This window comes from Aquila chrysaetos, chromosome 24 (assembly GCF_900496995.4).
Source record: "Aquila chrysaetos chrysaetos chromosome 24, bAquChr1.4, whole genome shotgun sequence".
NCBI lineage: Eukaryota > Metazoa > Chordata > Aves > Accipitriformes > Accipitridae > Aquila > Aquila chrysaetos.
Window position 1 is genome coordinate 11,613,072 of NC_044027.1, and position 22,000 is coordinate 11,635,071.

General features: G+C 50.9%; 1 protein-coding gene across 2 annotated transcripts in view; it reads right to left on the reverse strand.

The window, feature by feature from the left end:
* Positions 1-22,000, reverse strand: part of ASTN2 (astrotactin 2) — a 362,574-nt gene that overhangs the window by 17,771 nt on the left and 322,803 nt on the right. For both annotated transcript variants that reach the window (XM_029999952.1, XM_029999953.1), the window contains exon 20: positions 17,256-17,397. In XM_029999952.1, coding sequence (XP_029855812.1) covers positions 17,256-17,397 — 142 coding nt within the window. The remainder of the gene's footprint in view (positions 1-17,255; positions 17,398-22,000) is intronic.

A 22,000-nucleotide genomic window follows, 5' to 3' on the forward strand; every position in this document is an offset into this window, starting at 1 on the left:
CTGCAGCAGGCAAGGTGTGAGTGCCGGTCCCCCTGACTCCCCTCTGCACGCGTGGCAGACGCTGCATGCCTGAGCCAAGCTACAATGCAGAGTCGTTCAGCTCTCGCTCCTTATAGCACTTCATCAATCTTTGTTTCAGATCCCTGTCAAACAAGATCAAAAAAGAGGATGAAAGAGAAAGAAAGAAATTAATTAAAAATCACAACTATTTCTTGCTACTGCCTGGATCCACTTCCTCCCTGCTAGAGAAATCTCTGGTAGGACATTCACTTTCCCAGCCACAGCTGCAATGTCTCTGTTTCCCGAGATTTCCCTCGAAACCCTGTCAATAAACCCCACTAGAGCAGCGATTCCCAGTACCGCCATGGCTGTGAAAGAAGGCCTTGATACACAGGCCACCTTCTGTTCCCTAGAGCCCTGCTCCTGAATGATACCTGTGTTGGAGGGCCAAGATCCCACAAGGAGCCCCTTTGCCAGCCGGACACCTTGCAAACGGCAGTGCCAAGATTGCCTTGGGCGAAAATGTGTTTCACTGGAATTGAGGGAAAGATGCCAGCCCATTTCAGTAGGGCTGCAGTTTCACCTGGAAGGTGCAGCCCAGTCGGTGCAGCCCTCCTGGCCGCTGTGTCCCCAGGGTGCCTTCACCATCCCGGGGCTGAGAGCACCGGCAGTGTCCCCTGTCCCCCCTTGCCCTCTTCCTCCTTTGTCACCCCTGCTCCTTGCAACCACTGGCAAGTAGCAGATAATTACTTCCCCATCCCTCACCCTTGATAAGGTTTCTATTTCCCCTAGTGCATGGCTCATGCTCAGAGCACACCCTTTCAGGAGCAGCTTTACACCACTGATGGAGGAAGAGCAGAGCAAGCTTCCCTGGAGAGAGGGGCTGCTTCACTGCACGAGGCTTCTGGTGGAGACAAGATTGGATGAGACAACAGCTCCTTGGCGTGGCAGCAGGACAGCACACCCAAAAAAAGCCGCCCTGACATGAGATAACATTAACATAGCCTATGTTGCAACCCTGCTCCTCAGCACACTCCAAGGAGCAAGAAGTCTTGGTCTTTTATTAGCTTGAAGATGCCCAGTAGACATCTTAGGGTGTCCCACAGCAATGGTCCCTCAACTCCGGGAACAGGACGGTGGCAGAAAAAGCAGGATCACTATGAAATTACCAGCTTTGGGGAGGAGGGATAGAGGGTGTTTGGGTTCCATATTTCTTGGCAGTCGTGTCCTTGCTGTCATCCTGCTGGCTGTGAGGATGAAGATTCACAGATGTGCTTACAGAGGCAACGCAGCAAGAACTGGCCTGGCTCTTCACAATCTCCACTGCCTATCTCAGGGCTTGGGCAAGGTGTTCCCCCACTCTGCCTGGCAAGGCCACAGAAGGTCCCAGGTCCCCCAGGATACAAATCCTAATGTACTTTCGTGGAGTGAAGAATCAGAAGGAGGTGGTGCTGAGCCACTACAGGCTGGTGCTTTTGCCTCCAGTGAAGCAAAAGCAGCTCCTATCAGTCTGTCGAGTGCCAGAGTCCCTGTTCTGCTGGGAGTCACCAGGACATCCCAAACAAAGCCCTTGGACAAAGGTCAAATGAGTTGCCTCTGACTCCTCGTGCTGCTGGAACAATTCCACCCACGCCACGGCTCAGATTGACGCCCGAGGCTGCAAACTGCAGGCGCTTGTCCCGCTCCGGCTGCAGAGCGTCAGCGAGAGCTGGTGATGGATCGAGCTGTCCTGGGCACAGCATGGCCAAGGAGGGCTTTCCCCAGGCTCTGCGTCCCACATGTCCCTCATGTCCCGCCACAGCCTTCACACGGGCACCTCAACAATGCCCATCAATCCCTCCAGCTCTCCACAACCCTCCCACCAACGCCTCCTCGCTCCCATGGCCAGGGTATCCCCAGATACCACCTGCATCCTCTCTCCCTCCTGCTGCAATACCTTCTGCTCCACCCTTGTATCTGGGTCAACCTGCCCCTCTTCCCTCAGCCACAAACACCCTGAAGCCTCCAGCCCCAGCTCCATGAAGGTTACACATTTAGGGGTAAGTCATTACTCTGCGGTTTTGCTTGTCTTCTCCGCACAGATCTATGGGTTGGTGGCTTTCAGCCTCATTTCAAGGCATTAGTCCTGTGTGCTTGGTGGGTCTCCCAAGAGAGACACATCACTTCTTTAGTACCTGCCTTGGGATACTCCTGAGACGGCTGCCGTCCTCCTCCATGAAGAGACAGCAGGGCTCTGGGAGGCTGCAGCTGCAGGAGATGAGAAGGCTGCTCAGAAGGAGAGAGGGAATAAATCAAACTCTTCCTCCAGTTGTGCCAGGGAGAAAGGAGAGACGAGCGAGGCCCTGGCCCCCTGCAGTGAGCTCCACAATGGAAATGTTCACAGCTAACCATACCAGCCATTCAACCTACCAATGCTCTGCAAAGCTTGGCCATCGCCGGCCCTGGGGAGATGGGGGGAGAGGAAGGTTGTGACCCTTGGCAAATTGGGAAATGTTTGCCCCTCCCAACCTCACAGTCATTCTAAACAAGAACCAGACACTCCACAGTTTGCTACCCCAGGAGAACCCCTTGGTAGGGCTTGTTCTCATCCTCCTGGGGGCTTGGTTTCCATCTGGGCTGCTGGTTGAAATCCAGCCCAGGCTGGTAGCGACTTCAAAAGACAGTGTCATCTGAGGAGTAGTGGGTGGTCCACGTCAAGCGAGTTGATGGCTGACTGTTCTTATATAAGCCACCACAATAGGGCCTCCTGCTCGACAGCCTCAGAAGAAAGGCGAAGGGCTGCATCGACCGCAGGGAGCGGAGCCTGTCCTTGGCCCCGAGGGTGGTCCCTCCGGTGCAGGGCGAGTCACCTTAGTAGGCTGGCACGGGGAGGTGGCTGTGCACCCCTATGAGCAGAGGCTGTCAATCTATCTATCTCCGTTGGGTTTGTCCCCAGCACCGTTGGCCAGCCCTAGCTTCACCCTCCGCATGAAACAAAGCAAAACAAAGCACAACAACAATAACGGCACACAAGGGAACGGCTCGGAGGAGGGGGACGCCTCCGCTCGCCGTGCTCGCAGCATCCCAGACAGGATCCAAATGTGCCAGCCTCCGAGCAAGAGGCATCCACACCCTGTGCCAGGCTGCAGGAGTGGCAAGGGCAGCCAAGGGGTCCCTGCGACGGCCCCGCAACATCGGCACGGGGACGGCACGGGGGGAGGACGGTGGCAAGGCAGGGATGTTGCGTGCCAGCGAGCCCCGGCAGCAGGACGCCAGCCAGGTCTGTGGTCACCGCTGCCCGCTGGCCGCTCCCTCGGTGCCCCGAGGCCCCCGAATTGAGGGGGGACGTGGTGAGGGGCTGGCAGCGGGCGGGAGATTCTCACAGCTCCAGCAGGCAGACAGGGAGGGTGGAGGGTAGGATGGTGGGGGGGGGTGAAACAAATAATAAAAACAAAATCCCAGTAAGCACGTTAGAATTCGTTTGAAGTGCAGAGGAGCTTTCAGGCAGGGTTATGTACATCTCCCAGCCCAGCGTGATTTACACATTCCTTGCAAGCAAAGGAATCTTCCCTGATTTGAAGTAAAACAGATGTTTTGGGTTTTTCTCCCCCCCTCTCCCCACCCCCTTTTAATCATTTCTTTATTGAAGCGATGGCTATACAGCCAACCAGCCCAGAGCGAGAGCCCTGCTACCCCCAGCAGGCCTCCGCCGGGACCGGAGACCCGCTGCCCTGCATTTCGGGAGAGCGCCTTGTCACTGCGGTGGCCATGCTTGCGAGTGTCCGGAGGTGCGGAGCCAGCCCTGCTCTCCCGCAAATGCTGCTCCGGAGGCATCGCTCCCTGCAGGTTTCTTCCCTTGCTTTTCCCTCTGCGTAGAAGGATTGCAACTCCCAGCAGTTTTTCCCCCTCTGCAGCTAGAGCTTACACACAGATCCTCCATCCCTGCTCCCCCAGCCCAGGTCCAGGAGACCTTCTTCCCTCTACTGCTGGTCCAGGAGACTTACTGTGTCTGATGGTGGGCCTTTCCCTTGCTCCTACACCTTAGCATCACACCTCACCCTGGCTGTGCTCTATCCTAGCAGTGTTGTTCAAGAAGGGCAGCCTGGACAATCCGTACGGACAGCAGAGGCTGGCAGCAGGGCAGCAGCCGTGCTCCTCGTGTACCCCAGGCAAAACAACCCAGCACAGAGGACGGTGTGGGGCAGGCAGGTCAGAGCTGGGACTATCTCTTGGTTTGAGCACTATGTGATCTCAGCCAACTTACTTTGCCCCTATTTTTATCCCATGTTTTTCACCCAGGAAAGTCATTTGGAGAAGGAACTTCCTTTTCCCAGAGGGAAGCACAGCACCGAGCGCAATGAGGGCTTCTGAGTGCTGGTTGATGCTGCAAACTACCAGCATAGCCATGCCCTTGAGTGTACACTCAGAATAATAACTCACGGCCAGTAGCAAATCCATCTGGCTCCCCTATCTTTCTTTTCTTTCTCTTTTTTTTTCTTTTAAACCCTGTTGTTATTTCTCAGTACTTCGTTGGTGGCAGGGTGGGAAGGTTTTTTGTAACACATTCATGTACCATTGGGACTCACTCCCATTCCCGTCTGGTACAAGAGATTGCACAAGAGAGAGAAACAAACGGGGATGAGGAAATGCGTGTTTATGAGAGGCAGCGCTGTCATCGTGAGCAAGGGACCCCCCGCAAGAGAGCCGGCCTGGGAGCCAGTGGAGAGTTTCCATTCTCTCCTAACACTCCATTCATGCCTCGTTTCATACCTCCCCGGAGGCTCCGCGACTGGCTGCAGTCCCACAGCACGGCGCAGGACTCGCCCCCCCTCCATGTGCCGCCTTCCATGATATTTGTTGTTGGGTGGAAAGAGAGAGATGTTGTTGTCTCATAAAGATAATGTTTTGAGAAACAGCAGCACCCTTTGCTGTTCCATGTACTCCTTGCTTTCCTCCCGTGGCAGCGGAGCGGGTCGCCTCTCCTGCATAGCCCAGCACCCTCCACGCTGTGCACCTCGCCTCTGCCCGCTCCCCTCCTGCACGCCTGCTGCCCATCCTTGCGGGGCTCTTCGTTAACACCCACCATGGAGGCTTGCATGGGCCTTCCCTGCTTGGTGTGCTGCAGTTGCTGCGATGAGCATCCTCCTGACCCGATTGGGAACCCTCCGTATAATCCAAACCACATTGCTGCCTGATCGGATACAGTCACCGGTAAATAACCTTGACTGCAGTGGTCTGGAAGAGAGAGGGATCCTATATCACCGCTATTAATGATTTAGGATCGTACATCATTTGCAGATGACACAGAGAGGGTCTCATCCCTTGCTACTCCGCCCAGCCATCTTCTCCAGGACAGTCCCTGCCCCACCTCCCTTCAGATGGCTCTAAGTTAAAGTCACCCGGGTGACAATTACTCCTGCCTGACGCTGGTGTGCACGCAAGGAATGGCGATGGCTGATCTCTGCACTCCTTCGTGTGCTGCAGAGCTCCCAGTGATGGGGCTGGGGTCCCCCCGCAAACAGGTGGGGTATTCATAAAACCAAAAGCAATCGCCCATGCACACATACTACAACTCACTTGGGTCCCTCTCCCTTCTGCTCCTGCAAGCCCCCTGCCTCCCCCTCCTTTCTCCACACACCTCAATTTCATTATCTCTGATCTTGAGCTGCCTATTACATGCTTTTTGCCAACATAAATATTTAATCCCTGTGCACTGCACAGAAAGGCCCTTGTGGAGTTAATACTTCAACTCATGTTTCCACTTGGAAAACAATTCAGCGTGTGGTAGTGCAGCAGGTACAAGCCAGGGACAGAGCCGAGAGCTGGAGGTGGCCTGCAAGAGCTCGGGAGCCGTGTGGGGTGATGCAGGTGGGCTTCATGCCATGGGGTGGGCTTCACACCATGGGCTGGGCTGCACCGGGGCAGCTCTGCTGGAGCAGCGGTCGGGCGGGTTTGGATAGGCAATGGGAGAGCCGCAGGGATGTCACTGCAAGCTGCTGCCTGGGGAGCGTGGTACGGCGTACACTGCCAAGGGGAACTCGAGGTGCAGCACTTCGCTGGGCTTCAGCAGTATTTAGGATATTCCGTTCTCTACAGTGCTCTTGGTTGCAATGACATGGAAAGCCCTACGTAAAGGGTTTGCTTCACCCACCAGAGCCTGGGGCTAACCAGCCACACGATGACATGCTGCTCCACGCTTGCACAGCCGCAGGTGTCCGCATCAAACATCTCAAAAACCACCTGCACACCCAGAGGTTATTTAGAACGTGATCTGCCATGATTTCACCTCAGATGGGCTGCGGGATAAGGGTTATGGGATGGTGGGTTTATGGGGCTATTGGGTAGCACTAAGGTACCTGCTCCTGCTGCTGGTATGGGAAAGACCCCCAGCAAAGTGAGGTGTCCCTGCTCCCCAGATCCAAACCTATAAACAGTATGGACAGAAATGCACACCAGTCCTCATCCATACATCTCCATGCACTCAGGTCTGGCGCTGACAAAGGGCAGCACCCACGGGGACGCAGTACCGCAAAATGTACACAAACCTAAGAAACCCCCAAACCCAGAGGGGAGAAGCACAAGAGGGAGAGAGGACAGAGGGGGTGACACTGGTAATGCTGATGCTCCCCAGAGGCAGCCTGTCAGTCGGGTAAATACATCACAGCCTGTGGCAGTGTTGCAAAGTTTGGATTTATAGGATTACCCTGGGCAGCTTCAGGTCCCCACCAGCTCCCTACATACTGCCTTGATGGGGATGAGGCCAGCTGGGCAGGCAAGACAGAGGGTGGGGATGAGACAGAGTCCTTGTTTCTGTCTCAGTCTACTTTACGGGCATAAAGGAGGGAGAGCTGCATTGATGAGACTCTTGGGCATTATCCCAGACTTGCTCTGGGACAACTAAGCTCACAATTAAGCAAGAAGATGCTGTTATTAAGACAGCAGCTTCCACTGGAGAACAGGCTGCCCAAGCCAGGGACATGCATCAATCCTCGCCCACGCAGGACGGATGCTCCTGCAAGAAGGGAGGTGCAATACAGGGCCAAGAGTACAACTTGTGGCAGCTGGAATGGCTTGAAATCCTTTCCCTGACATCAGTAGTGACATGTCAAAGGGCACTGAAGAAGCATTTTGGTTTGGGGTGCTTCTTCTCAGAGGTTCCCCAGCAGCCTGGGGTGGGTCTCGCAGAGACCAAGCAGCACACCCCAGCATCCCCTGCCCCATGCAAGAAACCGGCACTGGCGCGTGTAGAGCCTCCTGCGTGCAGGGTACGTACTCCCTCGCACTGTCACAGAAAGGCTGGAAGACTGAGATGTTGCAACGAGGTAAACCAGATAGAAAGAAAATATGAAAGTATCCCAGCCCGGCGGCAGGCCCTTCTGTTTGGGGTTGTGCCATCAGATTAAGAGCTGAGGCTATTTCCATAACCACAGGGCGGTGGGAGATGCTCAGAAGGAAGGTGAAAACGATGCCAGGGGCTGGCAGGCTCCAGACATAGCTCAGGTTGCTGCTGCCATGCACTGCCCTGCGGCTTCCCCAGCAGAAATCAAGAGGAGAAAAGACGGAAGAAAAGCAACAGACCCTGACTGAGGGGTATGACAGCCCAGAGCTGAGTCAAGGTAAGCACCCAAGCCCACCTCACAGAGCTGCCTGGCTGCCCAGCCAGTAGCCCCAGGTGTTTGGGCAAACATCTCCCAGTGATCCGGCACCGAGCTCCCTGAGTCAGAGCTCCCTTCACACTCCTTCCTGCCAGGGCAGCAAGTCTCCACACCTCGCTCCATCAGCTCATCTAGTGAAGACAGGACCCTGCCTCGCCACCCCCTCCATCCACCATCCCCTGAACAAAAAGCAACCCTCAGACCCTACTTCTTTTTTTTAGAAACATTTAGATTATGACATAAGCTTTGGCTCCAAGGGTTTTCAGTGAAAGCCAGGGTATTTTCTTTCTCCTTTTCAAAACAGAAACCATATTGCTGTATAATCCAATTTATCTCATTCCTGATGAGGGAAGTGAGTATGTGTGTGAGGTGACCAGAAGCAATGAGGGCATGTGTGCTGGGAGCAATCACTCTAAAGGTACTGAAGGCAAATATCCTTGGCAGTACAAGGTGGTATCCAACTGAGGAGACCAAGCAGAGACCAAGTGGGCCATAGCTCCAGGAGGGAGCACCACCCATGGCAAGTCCCACCTCACCATGTAGATGCCACCTCTGCAACCAAGCAGCTCCTCCTCAGCTTTCTCCCCCATTTTATTATGCTGTTCTCCTCACTGTATAGGAAACCTAGCAAAGGGTGTAGCTCAGTTTTAACATGCCTGTTTTACAGGTGGGAAAACTCAGGAAGAAGCAGCTACTTTGAGGTTACTTGCTAGCCTTGAGTGTCTCCATTTTACACTGATCTACTCTGGCGCAAATTCAGCTGAAGCCAGTGGGAGCTGTGGCTCTGCCAGTGAAGCCTTGAAGATGATGCTCCCAAAATGGAGATGGCTGAATTTACTGGCTACTTTTGCAAACACGGGTTCTGCAGCAGGGACTTGGCCATCTAAGCACTAACATAACTTGAGACAGACAACGAGAGCTGTGAACCTGTGAAAATGAGGGATTTCTAGTCTCAGCACATACAACTGAAAAAGGTCCCAAAATGTGGGCACTCCTGATAAGTCTGCTTTTAAGCAGAAGAGTTAAGCGGCAGCAGTTGCAGTGGCCATGCCCTTCCACACTCCTGCTCCATCATCAGAACCCAAGGCTGCCTGAGGTCTAGGGGAATAACAACTCCCATCGACTGCAACGGGGTCTGGGCCAGACCACACAATCAAAGACGGGACCAGCACAGAAAAGCCCAGATGCACTCAATGTCTTCAAACTAGGAAAATACAAGCAAACTTCTTTTGCAGGGGGGGAACAATTCCAAAACCCAAAGAATAAGTTAAAGGTCACTCAAGATCTACTGGAAAGCAGCTGAGTTCAGCAACCACCTGTGCAGGGGCTCCGTCACCTGCACAGCTCCCCCATGACAAATTCTCTGCAGCTGGGTAACAGCCTTGTCCCGTAACCTTGAGGGGGAGAATGGGTGGCAGAGCTGGAGGGGTCACTGTGTGCTGATAAACTCCAGGGTGGCATGACCAGGAAGTGGGTACTTACACGTGTAATGTTCTGTGCAAGTCAAAGATTAAAAGAGGGTTTTTTTTTAAATACACAGCAAAATAAAAGGAAAATTAAGATAACAAAGTGCCCTCTGGGAGGCAAGGCCAGTGAGGGACTCTCTGTGCTGTTGTTACAAGAAAAGGACGGGGTGGGATGTGCTGCAGGTGTCCTTCGGAAAAAAGAAACAAAAAAAAATGTTTAACTGGTTTTATGGACTTGCAGGCCATATATGAGATGTATGCACATTGCTGGTCTGTGCTGGGACAGATCTTGCAGGTAATGGCATCCCAACTTTGCCTCTACATTGTGGAGGAAAAGATGGGCAGGTAGGATTAGCTTGTGACTTATCTTTTTATTTGGATAAGCATCACCTTTTGGGCCAAATATCTCCAGCTTTTGGGACCTGGGGTCCCATCCAGGGTCTGTGTGAGCTGATTTACTCCATGGGCTGTGGGTATGGCTCTAGGTTCAGATAAGACCTGTGGGTGCAGTGGTATCTGAACACCTGGGCACCAAAGCAGCTTGTCACGTCCTTCCTGGGACATATTTATGGATACAGCTGAGCTGCTTTTGGCCACTCCTTAAGGCTAGAATTAGCCTATTAAAAATTTGAGTTGTCTGCAAATATCAGGTTGAGCTGCTACTGGGCACAGGGAAGCAGTCAAAGGAGGAGGCAGAAACTTCCCACCCAAACATCAGTGTTGGCTAGTGATGCATGAACCGATACGTGGCAAATCCGACCATCATTTTATAGAGACAACGTCTGCCTGGGGTGTACAAGAGCTATTCAGCCACAAAACAACACATGGTGAAGGGACAATCACCCTAACAGAGACCTGAGCAGGAAAACATCACCAGCACTGTACTATGTAAGGCACCAGCTCCAATCCTGCTGTAGACCAGCCCTGCCAGCCCAGGCTTGCACCCCATCTGATACCCCCTTGCTCTCCTCTTGGCTTGGCAGAGCAGGTGTAAAGCCATGGGACTGCCAAGCGAACGCTGCCGTGTTGTGTCTGGCTTGGGCTGGCTCGCGTGCAGCCTGCTTGGATCCCTCTGCATCACGCTTGCCCGTAATTTAAATTCCAGGATCAGCATGGGCAGAGCTTGTTTCGGGCTGTGTGCACCCCAGCAAGACTGCAAGCAGGACCCGTTGCTGCAGACGTGATGTAACACTGCCTCTTGGTGTCAAAGCCCCGGTGCTGCCCGCCGCAAGGCGAGCGAGGATCGCTCCTGCTCAGCGCCCAGGATGGAGGTGCGGCGGCAGGAGCTTCATCTGCGCTCTGGCAACAGAGGGGAAACTCCAGCTGGCAAAGTGGCATCGCCTGCTGTCTCTAGTACCGTGCAAAAAAGTCATTTTGCTGCCAGATTGGCTTTGCTGGGAAAAAACCACCAACACGCTGAGAACAAGAACAAGATAGAGGGGAGGGTGTGAGACACCAAGACAGCCAGCAGCATTTTCGAGGGCATGCCTCGGGTTCCTTGATGTGCACTCTCAGGTAACCTGGGTCCCAGACCGCATAAGGAAATTAGGAAGAGGAGACCGTATTTTTGTGCAGGTGGTATTACTTAATCCCCTGACCAAAAAAAGCGATTCTCCAAGTGCTCTTCTAAAAGTGGGGCTTATGCGAAGTGTGAGCAAGGGCATCCCTTGACTCTGCTCATCTCCAGCCCACTGAAGAGTTTCAGGCATGTCACATCACTTCTCCCTGGCTCAGTTTCCCTAGCTAGGACATGGCCGACAAGAACAAAAACATTTGCCCTTATCCAGACCCATTTCTTCCCTACAAGATAAAAGAAACATCCACGCCAAGCAGTGAATTCCTTGTGTCCTGGAAGAGGAAAGGGTTCAAACCCTGCTGTAAGAATCAAATCAACATGGCCCTCAGGTTTCCAGCCTTCAGGAAAAAGGTGCTCTATACCATGGAGAACTGATGAACAGAACAAAGACTCCAACGCAGTAGCACAATGCAGCTTTTGCTGGCTTAGAGGTAAATCAAAGCCAGCAACGCCTGTGTTGATATTTATATAGCATCTCTTGTACTTGCTCTCCCATTAGTCAGTGAGATAATACTTGGACTGATCTATGTTAGTGGCGTTTGTTTTCTACATGCTCAGAAATAAGAATACTTTCCAAGTCCGTAACTGTAAAGGGTTGGTGATAGGGGACTGGTGGTGGGGAAAAGGTGGAATGGCAAAGGTCCATTTGTCTACCAACAGACGAAGAGGCCAAACTCCTCCTCTCCACCCCATTACCATTTCCAGGAAGAATCTTACATTCACACACTCCCCTAGCTGCAATACCCGACACAACGATCTGTCCGTGCCTCCTCCTTGTTCCCCCACTGCTAGCCTTCCTCCAGCCACCCCGAGAGGAGCAATGTGAATGGGCCTGGACCCAGCCAGGTTTGGGATTTGGGATGCTGGGAGTTTTTAGGACAAAACCAAGAATGTTATTTCAATCTGGATGTCCTGAGGAAGGCGTGGGGAGGAGCCAGCTGTGGGAGGCAATAAAGGCTGTTTTGTTTCTCTTTGTGGCATGAGGTATGAGCAGAAGCAGAGAATTTGGGGAGGATAACCTGGTCTTTCCAGCGAAAAGGAGGGAGATGCTCATATGCTTGGCAGATACTAGGGAAGAAGGTTCCACTGAGGTCAGTGGAAAGGCACGTCCTGACTCTAGGTCTGTCCGAGGTGGCTGAATACTGGTGGCAGAGACAGATCAGAAGGAGGATTCAGGCAGAAACCCAACTTTTAGAAGGGTGATGGCAAATGTCTGGTATAGCAACATTGCAGCAGCACCTGGAGGCCCTGTTCTGATCTACCCAGGCTGGGCTGTACACAGAGATAGCAAGAGAAATCTTAAAACCTGAGCTTACAAAGGGGACAGGCAAACAGATGAAAATGAAAGCGAGACAAAGTGATCTGCATAAATCGCTCAGTAGAGCAAATGGCAAAGTTGGGAAGAGCCTCCAGCACCTTGACTGGCCAGGAAGAAAGCATGAATGTCTTCTCTATGGCTTTTATATTTGTACCCTGCTAATGTTTGAAACTTCAACAGGAGCCCCACCTTCCTCCATGCATGGGACTTCATTAATATCAGTGGAAAGAGAGATTATCTCCTTCTTCTGCCGAGCCTGTGACCTCTCTGTACAGACCATTTTCATGGGGCCAATCCACCTCTGCTGTAGTGATCTGCACGTAGCCCAAGTGGGCCCAGACAGCTCGGTGCTGGGCTTATTTCAGCAAAAACAACCACACATCTGAGCCAGCATTTGGGCAGTCTGGTTCTGAAGCAACCCTAAACTGCTGAGGAAGGACGAGCCTGCATTTAGAGCACAGGCCTGGGATTTAGCAAACACTTATTCAACTCCTGACTTGCCTTATTTGAGCTTCCGCAACCCAGGAATGCCTGAGAAGAAACTACAGCCATATACCGCTCGGCTTCAGGAAGCTGGAGAGCATGCAGAATAGAAGAGGTGGATTCAATGAAGCAGCACAGCTCCTGTGCACACAGGGGACTCAGCCAAGGGCTGTAACAGATGTGTTTTAACCCATGCCACTGAGCTATTTGTGATCTGTCTCCGATTGCTCCAGTGCTCATTCACGTGTCTTCCTGACGGAAGACCAACAATAACAACTAGTGTCATATAAGGAGCAGCGGACTGCTGCCAGCATTAGCACACTCTTGAGCACCAAGGGTTTCCATTCCACTTTTTATCCCAGCTATGCACAAGGCAGAGGTCAGTCAACATTAATCAGCTTTGCTCTGGGCCAGCTCCTTTAGCGCATTCAGCTTGCTGAATTGCATTCGCTGTCTCTCGGTGCTATGATGGGTTCCCCCTACTTAACACCGTTGCCTCTTTCCTTAAGCTCACCAAAAAAAAGTATGTTCACTCTTAGCCTGCATATGGTGACAAAGGCTGAGCCTGGGCATGCTGGTGATGGCCTCCAGGGGCCTCCTATAGGGGACGATGCTGGCCGGGCAGGTCTTGGTGGGTCTTGGCTGTGGATGGGAGCCTTGTGTTGTCATTCTGAGGTCTAACTGAATCCCCTTCCATCTGATGGCAGTGCCCAATCTTCATCCCCTAGGATGAACACTCCTGAAACATGCTCTCCCAGAGCCTTTGAGCCGGTTCAGGATCACCCTGGGGAAGCCCCATCTGAGCCAGCAAAGGGAATGCAAACTCGAGGCTCCTTCTCAGCACATGAACACACTCCAAAGAAAGGCTCTGGAAGGGATCCTGATGACTTCCATATTATTTCCAGTAAATTTTGTGCTGATTCTTGGCACAAACACCGGAAATGAATAGGCTAGGTCAGGAATGTAAATAAAGTGAAACATTGGGATTTAATCTAATCTATAATTATAGTATCTGTGGCGCAGGGAAGAAGTTGGTGTGTTTGCACTGCAGCTCCATTGAGGAGCTGGAGGGGGTTTTCATCTCCCTTTCCAAAATTTCCATTTTTGGCTGAGGGATACTTGGTGTCTCCCCAAGTATCTGAAATGAACATGCTGGGCTGGCAAAGCTGCTTTCCGGCAGCCGATCAGGTACAGCTCAGCAAAGAGGCATCCCCAGGCACTCAAGGAACGACGGGGCGAGAAGCTGAGATGGATGAGCTGGGCTGAAGGCTCAGAGAGACTGTGGGATGCACAAGGGAAGCTCCTGTCTCCACAGTGAAGAGATCAGTTGGGTTTGCAGGGTGCTGAGCTATGTAACGACCATGAGCAATGTAAGCTCAGTCCTCCAGGCTTAGTTTGACCTCTGAGACAAGCCAGAGCTCTTTCTCTTGACTGGTGTTTGGTGCTTGGTGCATCACAACTTGCCTGTCACAGCATGGTGCTCCCAAGCTCTCAAACTATCAGTCTGGTTGGTGTTAACCGCTGTCCCGGCTGGCTGTCCCATGCAAGACGAGCACTTAACAGACATGTAGACATCTCTGCCTCTGCCTTCCTCACACCATCCTCTTCCGAATCCACCTGGGAGGAAGCTTGACAGACTGCTCTGGTCTAGCTGACCTCGGGGGAGAACAATCTCCTCTCCTGTGATGCATTTTGCAAGAATCATAAGCCTTTTGTTTTTTAAGAGCTTAAACCAAACTTGACAGTCTTCAAGGACCATCATCAGTGTCCCTGTGTGCATGCAAACGAGTGCATTCACATGACTGCAGCATGGATCCCCACGCATGGGCACCCATGTCTGACAGACCAGCAGGAGTGTCCACGTGTGTACACAAGCCTATGGAGCACATGCGTCTTTGTTGACATGAACTGCTTTCCCTCTGAAAACCCTCTGTGCAAGGACTAGCATCTCAATGTACTACAGGCAAGAGGAAGAAAAGGGCTGACAGGCAACATATTTTCATCAGACTGAAACTGCAAAGGACAAAGAAATAAGTTCTCCCTTTTTAGTTTATGTTTTGAAATTACAGAAGTCTCAAAAGTAGAGGAATCAATCAGTTTTTTTGTTTGCTTGTAGACCATTTTTGGTTTTGTTTTTCATACTCAAGCCCAGCTTTGATCTCAGGCTGGTAATACTCCAAATGAATGGTCAACAGCAGAGCGTAATTGCCACAGGTACTACAGAAGAAAAGCGACAGGATGGCTGACACATTTACAGAGCAGAAGAGACTTCCACGTTCACAGACCCTCTCTCGGTTTACATGATACCCTCAGACTACTGAACAAGCAAAAACATTTGCTTTTGAAGAGTTCTGATGCTGCAGACTCTGTGTGCTCACCTAACAGCCTAGAGGAAAGCACAGGTCCCTGCCGTGTAGCTATAATCAGGATTATACCCAGGCCAGAGCCTTCCAAGATAGCTATTTTTCCACAGAAACAAACGAAGCAAGCAGAAGAAATTCAATTTAAGAAATGACCCTGTGCCCGTGTTTCTGTTGTTGTTACGTCTGCGCGGGCTCAGAACAGAGTGTTAGCCTCACATTTCACTGTTCTGGCTTTCTTCATGCTGTGTTGCAACTGTGCGGACATCTGAACAGAGGAATATTTAATGTGTGTGCCTATGTATCTGAGAATGCACAGATGCTAAGTAAACATGTGCTGGGTAGGTCCCAGGTTGGAGCCAATGTGTGTGTGCGTGCCAGACACGCATGCATCCACGGCAGTGCATGCAAACACGTTGAGTAGTAGGTGTATCGGTCCACGCATGTGTGCTGGGGCATGCAGCAGCAGATGCCAAGGAGGGTGAGCTGTAGCGTGTGTGCACGTACATTTTTTTTGATGCCCGGGAGCGTGGGTCCATGCCCCACAGGTGCCAACATGAACATGTGTCCATACATGTGCACTTAAGTGTGCACAGCCCTGGGAACGGCGTGCCAAGCCCTGCTGAGCATTAGCTGCGGGATGGAGCCAACACTGTACGTCACCCCAGGGCCTGTCCCCGCAGAAGGACGAGGTCCAAAGCTCCTTGATGCCAGGGGACTGCTGCCTGCTGGCTGCCTGCAGCCACGGCTCCCCACAAAAAGCTACTGTCTCTCACCCAGGGGCACCCACAGAGAGCAGGAGCTGCCCACAGCCACCCCAGGACACAGGGCATCACCGACTCTGCTTACTCCCTCCACGGCAATGTGCCTCACGACTGTGAAGCAGAAGCCTGGCTTTGACCAAAAGCATGACAAAACCCTGGACGAAGCCTTCCACCTTCCACCCAAGGCTCTCCCAGCCCTTTGCAGACATCAGGAATTAGATCACAGAGCCCCTAAGCGATGGGTGAGTGCAATTATCCCTGCCCAGCAGATGGGGAAGATGATTTGGCAGCCCAGGCTGCCCAAGAGCCAGACCTTCTGGCTCCCAGCTCCGTGTGTTCACCTCAGCAGCAGCCTCCCCATCAAACCCAGCGGCTCTTCCCTCGCCCAGTGCCTCTGGCAGCCGTAAGCCGAACGGCTGAGAGCTCACAACCGGCTGATTTTATGGGCGGCGGGTTATTAGCAAGCTCTGCGGTTGCTCCAGCCTCTCCCTGGCACCTTTTCAGAGCAGCCAAGTTCCCAGAGATATTAATAATTTTATTTATGCATTATATGTATTTAACAAGAAAACATTTAAAGGTATTAAATGGCAAGAGGTATCACTTGGAGCCTGCTCCTGGACACAGCCCTGCTCAAGAGATGTGCAATAAAGGCTTCTCCTTCTTCAGAGGCTGTCAACATACTTAACTGGGGGGCGGTAGAAGGGGAGGCAAAGGGAAAGTATTAATCAAGATCTTAAAAAGTTCTCGCTGACAGACCATTTGCCAGCTCTCACTTTAAATGCTTTTGTGGTCCCATAAAAAGTTTCATTACTCACTACAAAATGTGTTTTAATTATTACAGTCGCTCTGACATTAAGCCCTGGGTGTTTCTCTCTTGCTTACTCTGTCTCTCCTCCGCCTCCTTGCCTTTTTTCTCTATTTTTTTCTCTCTTACTGTCCTGACTCCTGATATCCCCCTCGAGATAGAGTATGCCCTGGTTAATGAGCCAGGTTGAAAAGCCCAGACCCCTCCAAATGATACTGAAGGAGAAGTTAATATTCAGATCCTGAAATTATCCCTTTGCTTTGGACACTAACAGCTCCACAGCATTCAAACAGAAAATCCAATCCCATGTGCTCAAAGAATATCTCAGAAGAGTCAAGTGAACAAGAACATCAGCACAGGCGTGGCCAGCCATCCCTGTGGAAGTAACTGGGTGGTGGGCAGATGGATTTCATGTGTCTCTGATCTGCTATATGTGTCCTGCTAATATAAACATCAACATATATAAACAACACCTATCACACTTTTGACATCTGGCTATTTCAGTCCACCAGGCATTTGGCAACTTGCTTCAATCTAACCACATTAGCTCGGTTCATCCACAAGAGACAACCCTATCCACCAGGCATGGACCTGGAAGCCCAGAATACTGAAAATTTGAGTTATTCCAGTGGAGTCTCCCACAGACTCCCAGTGCCTCCAGCGCTGTACTGGCAGACACAGGTTTTCCATTTCACTAGCTGAGCCTAACACCCAAAGCAACAGAAGGAGTCTCATCATTTGCCCACCGTCTGGTGTAAGACAGTGCTAACCAAAAAGTCAATAACAATTAAGGAATAGCATTGGAGATCCCTCCTTGCCCCCAGCACCTCCCCACATGCCTCTCCTTACTTGTACAGACCATCTGGTTCCAGGCACTTGAAAATGACTGAATAGAGGCTGGTTTCAGGGACATCTCCGTGGCTCCTACCCGCTGCCACACAGGATGTTGCAAGGCCAGAAAGCAAATCATCCGCAAAGCTCAAGGATTCTCCTGGAGAGCAAAGAGATGAGCAAGACCGAAACATCAATACAGGTGCAAAATTATTGCTGACCGTTTAAAAATCAGTGCAGGAATGCACCTACACAGCACAGGCAATCAACAAAGTCTCACTGGCTGTAGCTCGTACGAATGGCCCCGAGTCTATCTGGAGAATATCGCCTATGGACAAAGCAAGTAGAAAACACACCTGGGCCATCAGCTGTAATAGGGACCCACTGCAGAAACCAAGGCCAGTGCTAAGTCATCGCTTGCACAGTGGAAGGCTGCACTCACAGACGTACAGGCAACGTGTGGACTCACTGCAACCACCACACGCAGGACCACCATCCAAGGACAGGCTCCAGGTCCCCAGAAGAGCTGGAAGCCTGGCTAAATAGGGCTCTCCTGCACTGACTGCACATTCAGTTCTTAAAAGGGACGTGGTCTTTTTCAAAAATCACCTGTCACAGTGAAATGTGTTTCTGCTACATTAGATTATCAGGAAAGGAGACATTTTTAGAGCTTGGATGGAATTGCTCTCAATGTGCTGGGTTTTTTTGTGGGTTTTTCTTTTTTTTTTTTATTCAGTGAAAATCAGTAGCCTTGCATTCCATTTCATGTGCACTCTGCTGGCTCCTGGAACTCTGACTGGAGCTCCTTCAGCTGTGCTGAAGAACACTCGCCCTGTGAGTGTTTTTACATTACAATCATTCAAAGGAAAAAAATACTAATTAAAAATGCTGAAAAAGTTGGGGTTTTTTTTTTTTGTCTTCTGGTTTATAAAGCTTATTAAACACTTAGATCATGACCCAGCTGAAACTGAAAACACTCCATTTATTAAGCTTTTGGGGCCTGATTATCCACTGCCGTGCAACCCGTCTCCTTGCAGTGGGCAGGCTGTCTATCAGTTAGAGCTCATTGCATTCAATTCCCATTTTACCTCAGTGTAACTGAAAGCCCAAGGTACCAAGGAGTAAAAAAACCAGAGCAGCTGCCCTGGTCATGCCCCCATTCCCACTGATGGGAATCAGAGAAAGGGCTGCTGGAGCTGATAGAGTTATGCTGGCATAAACAAACCTGGACCCAGATTGCTGTGCCGGGTACCTTGTGCATGTGTAAATGTCAAGACACCGCAGCAGAGGGAGGAGGAGAATTCCCTTCTCAGCACTTTATTTTTCTAAAAGCAAAAGTGACTGAGGACTACTGAAATGAAGCACAAGTCTAAGTTCTTGGTACAGACCATAAGAAATAACCAGTGGTATAACCAGCCCAGAACATCTCACTGTGTGGCTGGATTGCCCAGGTAGAAGAAAAAATCCCCTCCTCCCCAGCCCCCCCAAACCGCATTTGCATCTTGTCTCAAAATACACAACTCAGTAACAAATGTCCCCCTTGGCTAGAGAAAAGAGCAGCAATAAATTCTTTTCCTCCCTAAAGGAATCCAAGCCTTAATTATTCATTTTAATGCTCCCAGCACGACTTGTTCTTTCCAAACTTTTTTCAGGCAGCTCTGTCACCGGTCTCTGCAGTTTAGCCCAGTTCCCAGCCCCAGGTCCATATCGAACCCCAAGTCAACTCAATGGGCAGGTTGGGTTGGCAGTGGTAAAATCACTGCTTGGAAGTCATGAGCGCTGAATGGCCTTGAGCAAGCCCCTTAGCTCTGGGTTTATGATTTAAACAAACAAACAAAACCCTATTGCTCATTTCCAACTTTCATTTCTGCCTCTTTTCATACAACATTGGGCTGGATTGGGGAACTCCCTGTCACCAGAAGTCATTGCGAACAAACACTGCTGTGACTTACAAACCAGATGAATCACAAACACGTAACGAAGACGTGGGACCGGATTGTGTTGCTGAACAAGAGCAAGAGCTTTTAAGCCTCTTCAGATCTCAAGCAACCTCCCTTCTGACCAGGAAGAAACTTCATGGGGGGACAGATCATCCCATGGGTGCCTGCTGTGGGATCTCCCTCCTTCCTCCAGAGCACTCAGGGTTGACAGGCAGCCGATGAGGGGTAGCAAAGAAAATAGCTGGGCAGAGAGACTGTGATGAGCAACTGGGCAAGGCCAAGGGGAGATTTGGACTGGCAGGAGCATCAAGGAGCGTACAAGGAGCATCGGTCAGAGCACCTGTGTGAGGGAGCACAAGAGATGGGGTGGGAGATAAAACACAGGGCTGAGACAGGGAGTGCAGAAGGCAGAACCAGACTTGCAGGAGACTGGAAATGGGATGGAAAGCGTCAGGAGCAACCACTGAATTTCAGTGTATATTAAAATTGCATGGGTATCTCTCCTTAAGGCACCCACTGACTTCTGAGTGCTCATCTTTGCAACGTCATTCACGGTCTTTCTGCATAGCTGAGAGGGGAGCGGAGCAGGCTGGCAGTGAGCAATGCCTCAAAACACAGCGGTGGCTGTGTCATACAACAGTCTGGTTTGCCACAGAGTCTGATCAGACCTGCCTAAGTTGTGAGTGTGTTCCTGTCCCCCTGTACAGGAGGAAATGAAGCTCTCAGGGTCTGCCAACGCAGTGTCAACTTGGGTTAAGCCAAAACCCTTGCAATAAGATCCCTACAGCCAGAAGGTGTTTTGTGTTCAATCCTGAGCCTCTGGGGAACTTTCCCCTCTCGTTGGCCCTGCTACAATCAAACAAAAGCAAAGAGGTTGTTATGAAAATAGCAAAACAGATGCTAGCAAAGGTGCTGAAACTTCAGCCCCAAGGCTGGGAGTCTTTCTGCACCTGCATAAGCAGCAGTGAGATTGCTGGTGGTGCCAGACTGCACCGACCACGGAGCAAAGACGGGGTGGGGTAAGGGATGCCCCAGGGACAAACCGACTACCCAGAGCTGTCAATCCGCAGCGAATGCAGGGAACTGCTTTTCTGTGCTCTCCCCTGGGTGAAGCAGAACACATGGCAACTTTATTTGTTCATCTCACACAAGAGAAGTCTCTCTTTGTTCAGTCCATGATGTTCTGAGAGCAGCTGAAATGAAATTTCCTAAGTCTTCCCTAGGACGAGAAAACAAGTTATTCCCTAGATTTAGACTAGGACCTTGTCAGTGGAATGCAACTAAGGCAACAGGTGCATTTGCTGGCATTGCAAGAGGATGATGGACCACTAAGATTGCCCTACCAAGGAAAAGTGGTCTTGGGATGTTGTAGCAACACAGGAATACTGACCTAACTGCACAAGGCCCCGGTGAGAACTCAGTGCATACTATTGCTCATCTCTGCTTATGAACGAGGCACAGGGAAAGCAGGAGAGGAGGCTCCACAGGGAACCAACAAAAAGCACAAGTTTACCATACAAGCAGAGACATGAAAAGGCCAAGCAGAGATACATGGGTCTGTGAATACATCAACAGGGGAGGCACTCAGATGGAAAAGAAATACTTAGGGTAATGGGCAGTAATGGCAAGAGAAAGTAAATTGCATATGAATAAACGGTCTACTCCTGAGAAGGGCAAATAACCTAACTATCTTTTAAGAAGGAGTTTGATCACTTTATAAAAGGGATTATATGGATAAGTAGCTTGTGATGGAAAGCAAAGGGGCTTCTCTTTCCCATCTGGACTTGTGTTCTCGCACACCCCGCCAGCAAATATAAAGAAGGATTTCAGCCTCCCAAAGCAGCACTGAAGCACAAACCTCCTAGATTGCTGTAGTATCTCTGCTCACGTTATTAAATTTCAGAAAGAATCCAAAGGTTCTCTGCAGAGTAAATGATAGCTAAGTAGATCATCTCTGTGGAGTAGGAGATATTTTATTGACCAGACAGCCATCTGTGTCCTTCATTAATAGTAATAAATAATTGATGTCACACTAAATAAAGCAATAAGCTGTTACAGATATCAAGGACAAATGACCAGATCCTGTGAGGATGCCTCACCTGTGTTCACTTCTCAGCAGTAAAAAATCCAGACCAGAGCTCAACATCACTGTGCACAGAGCAAAAGATGTTACTTGCTGCACTCTGATTACATGTAATGGAGCAATTGTGCTCAGCAATGGGATGCTAATACGCCTATCTGTACACCAAATCCCTGCAAGACTCTCTTCCCCCTCATTTCCATGCCACTGCCTTCCCAGGACTGGTCTGCCCCAAACCGTCCAATTCCCCAGGCAGCTTTTGAAAATCAATCTCTGCTCTACTAATGACTGTCAGGAAGATGCAGCTCACTCCAGGTGGCATTTTCCTTCTCTCTCCAGTGTAGCCCCTTGTTACTGCCTCGTCCTCTTCCGCAGACAAGGCTGTGGAGTTTGGCAAACCTCCTCTTTTTGGTTTTGTAAACATGTATCTTATACTGATTCTGGTGTTGTGGTGAGTCAGAGCTCTCCCTGAAACGCTTGGAACTTGCAGCGGGGTTAGCCCCATTTTGTGAAGCTTTGCAAACTTCTCCTGGCCACACCAGGTCTGGCCACGCCAAGGCACATAGGTCAACCCACCGGTGATGGCTCTGGGATAGCCACCTGGGAACTCAATTTGATGTCTGGTCTGGAGGAGGAGAACACCCCCAACTCAGCTGCCTGTCTGCAAGGCTGAGCTGGCAATCTGCTCTTGAGCGAGAACATTTCTCGTTGCAGGAGGCTCAGATGGGCAGGAATGGGGACTG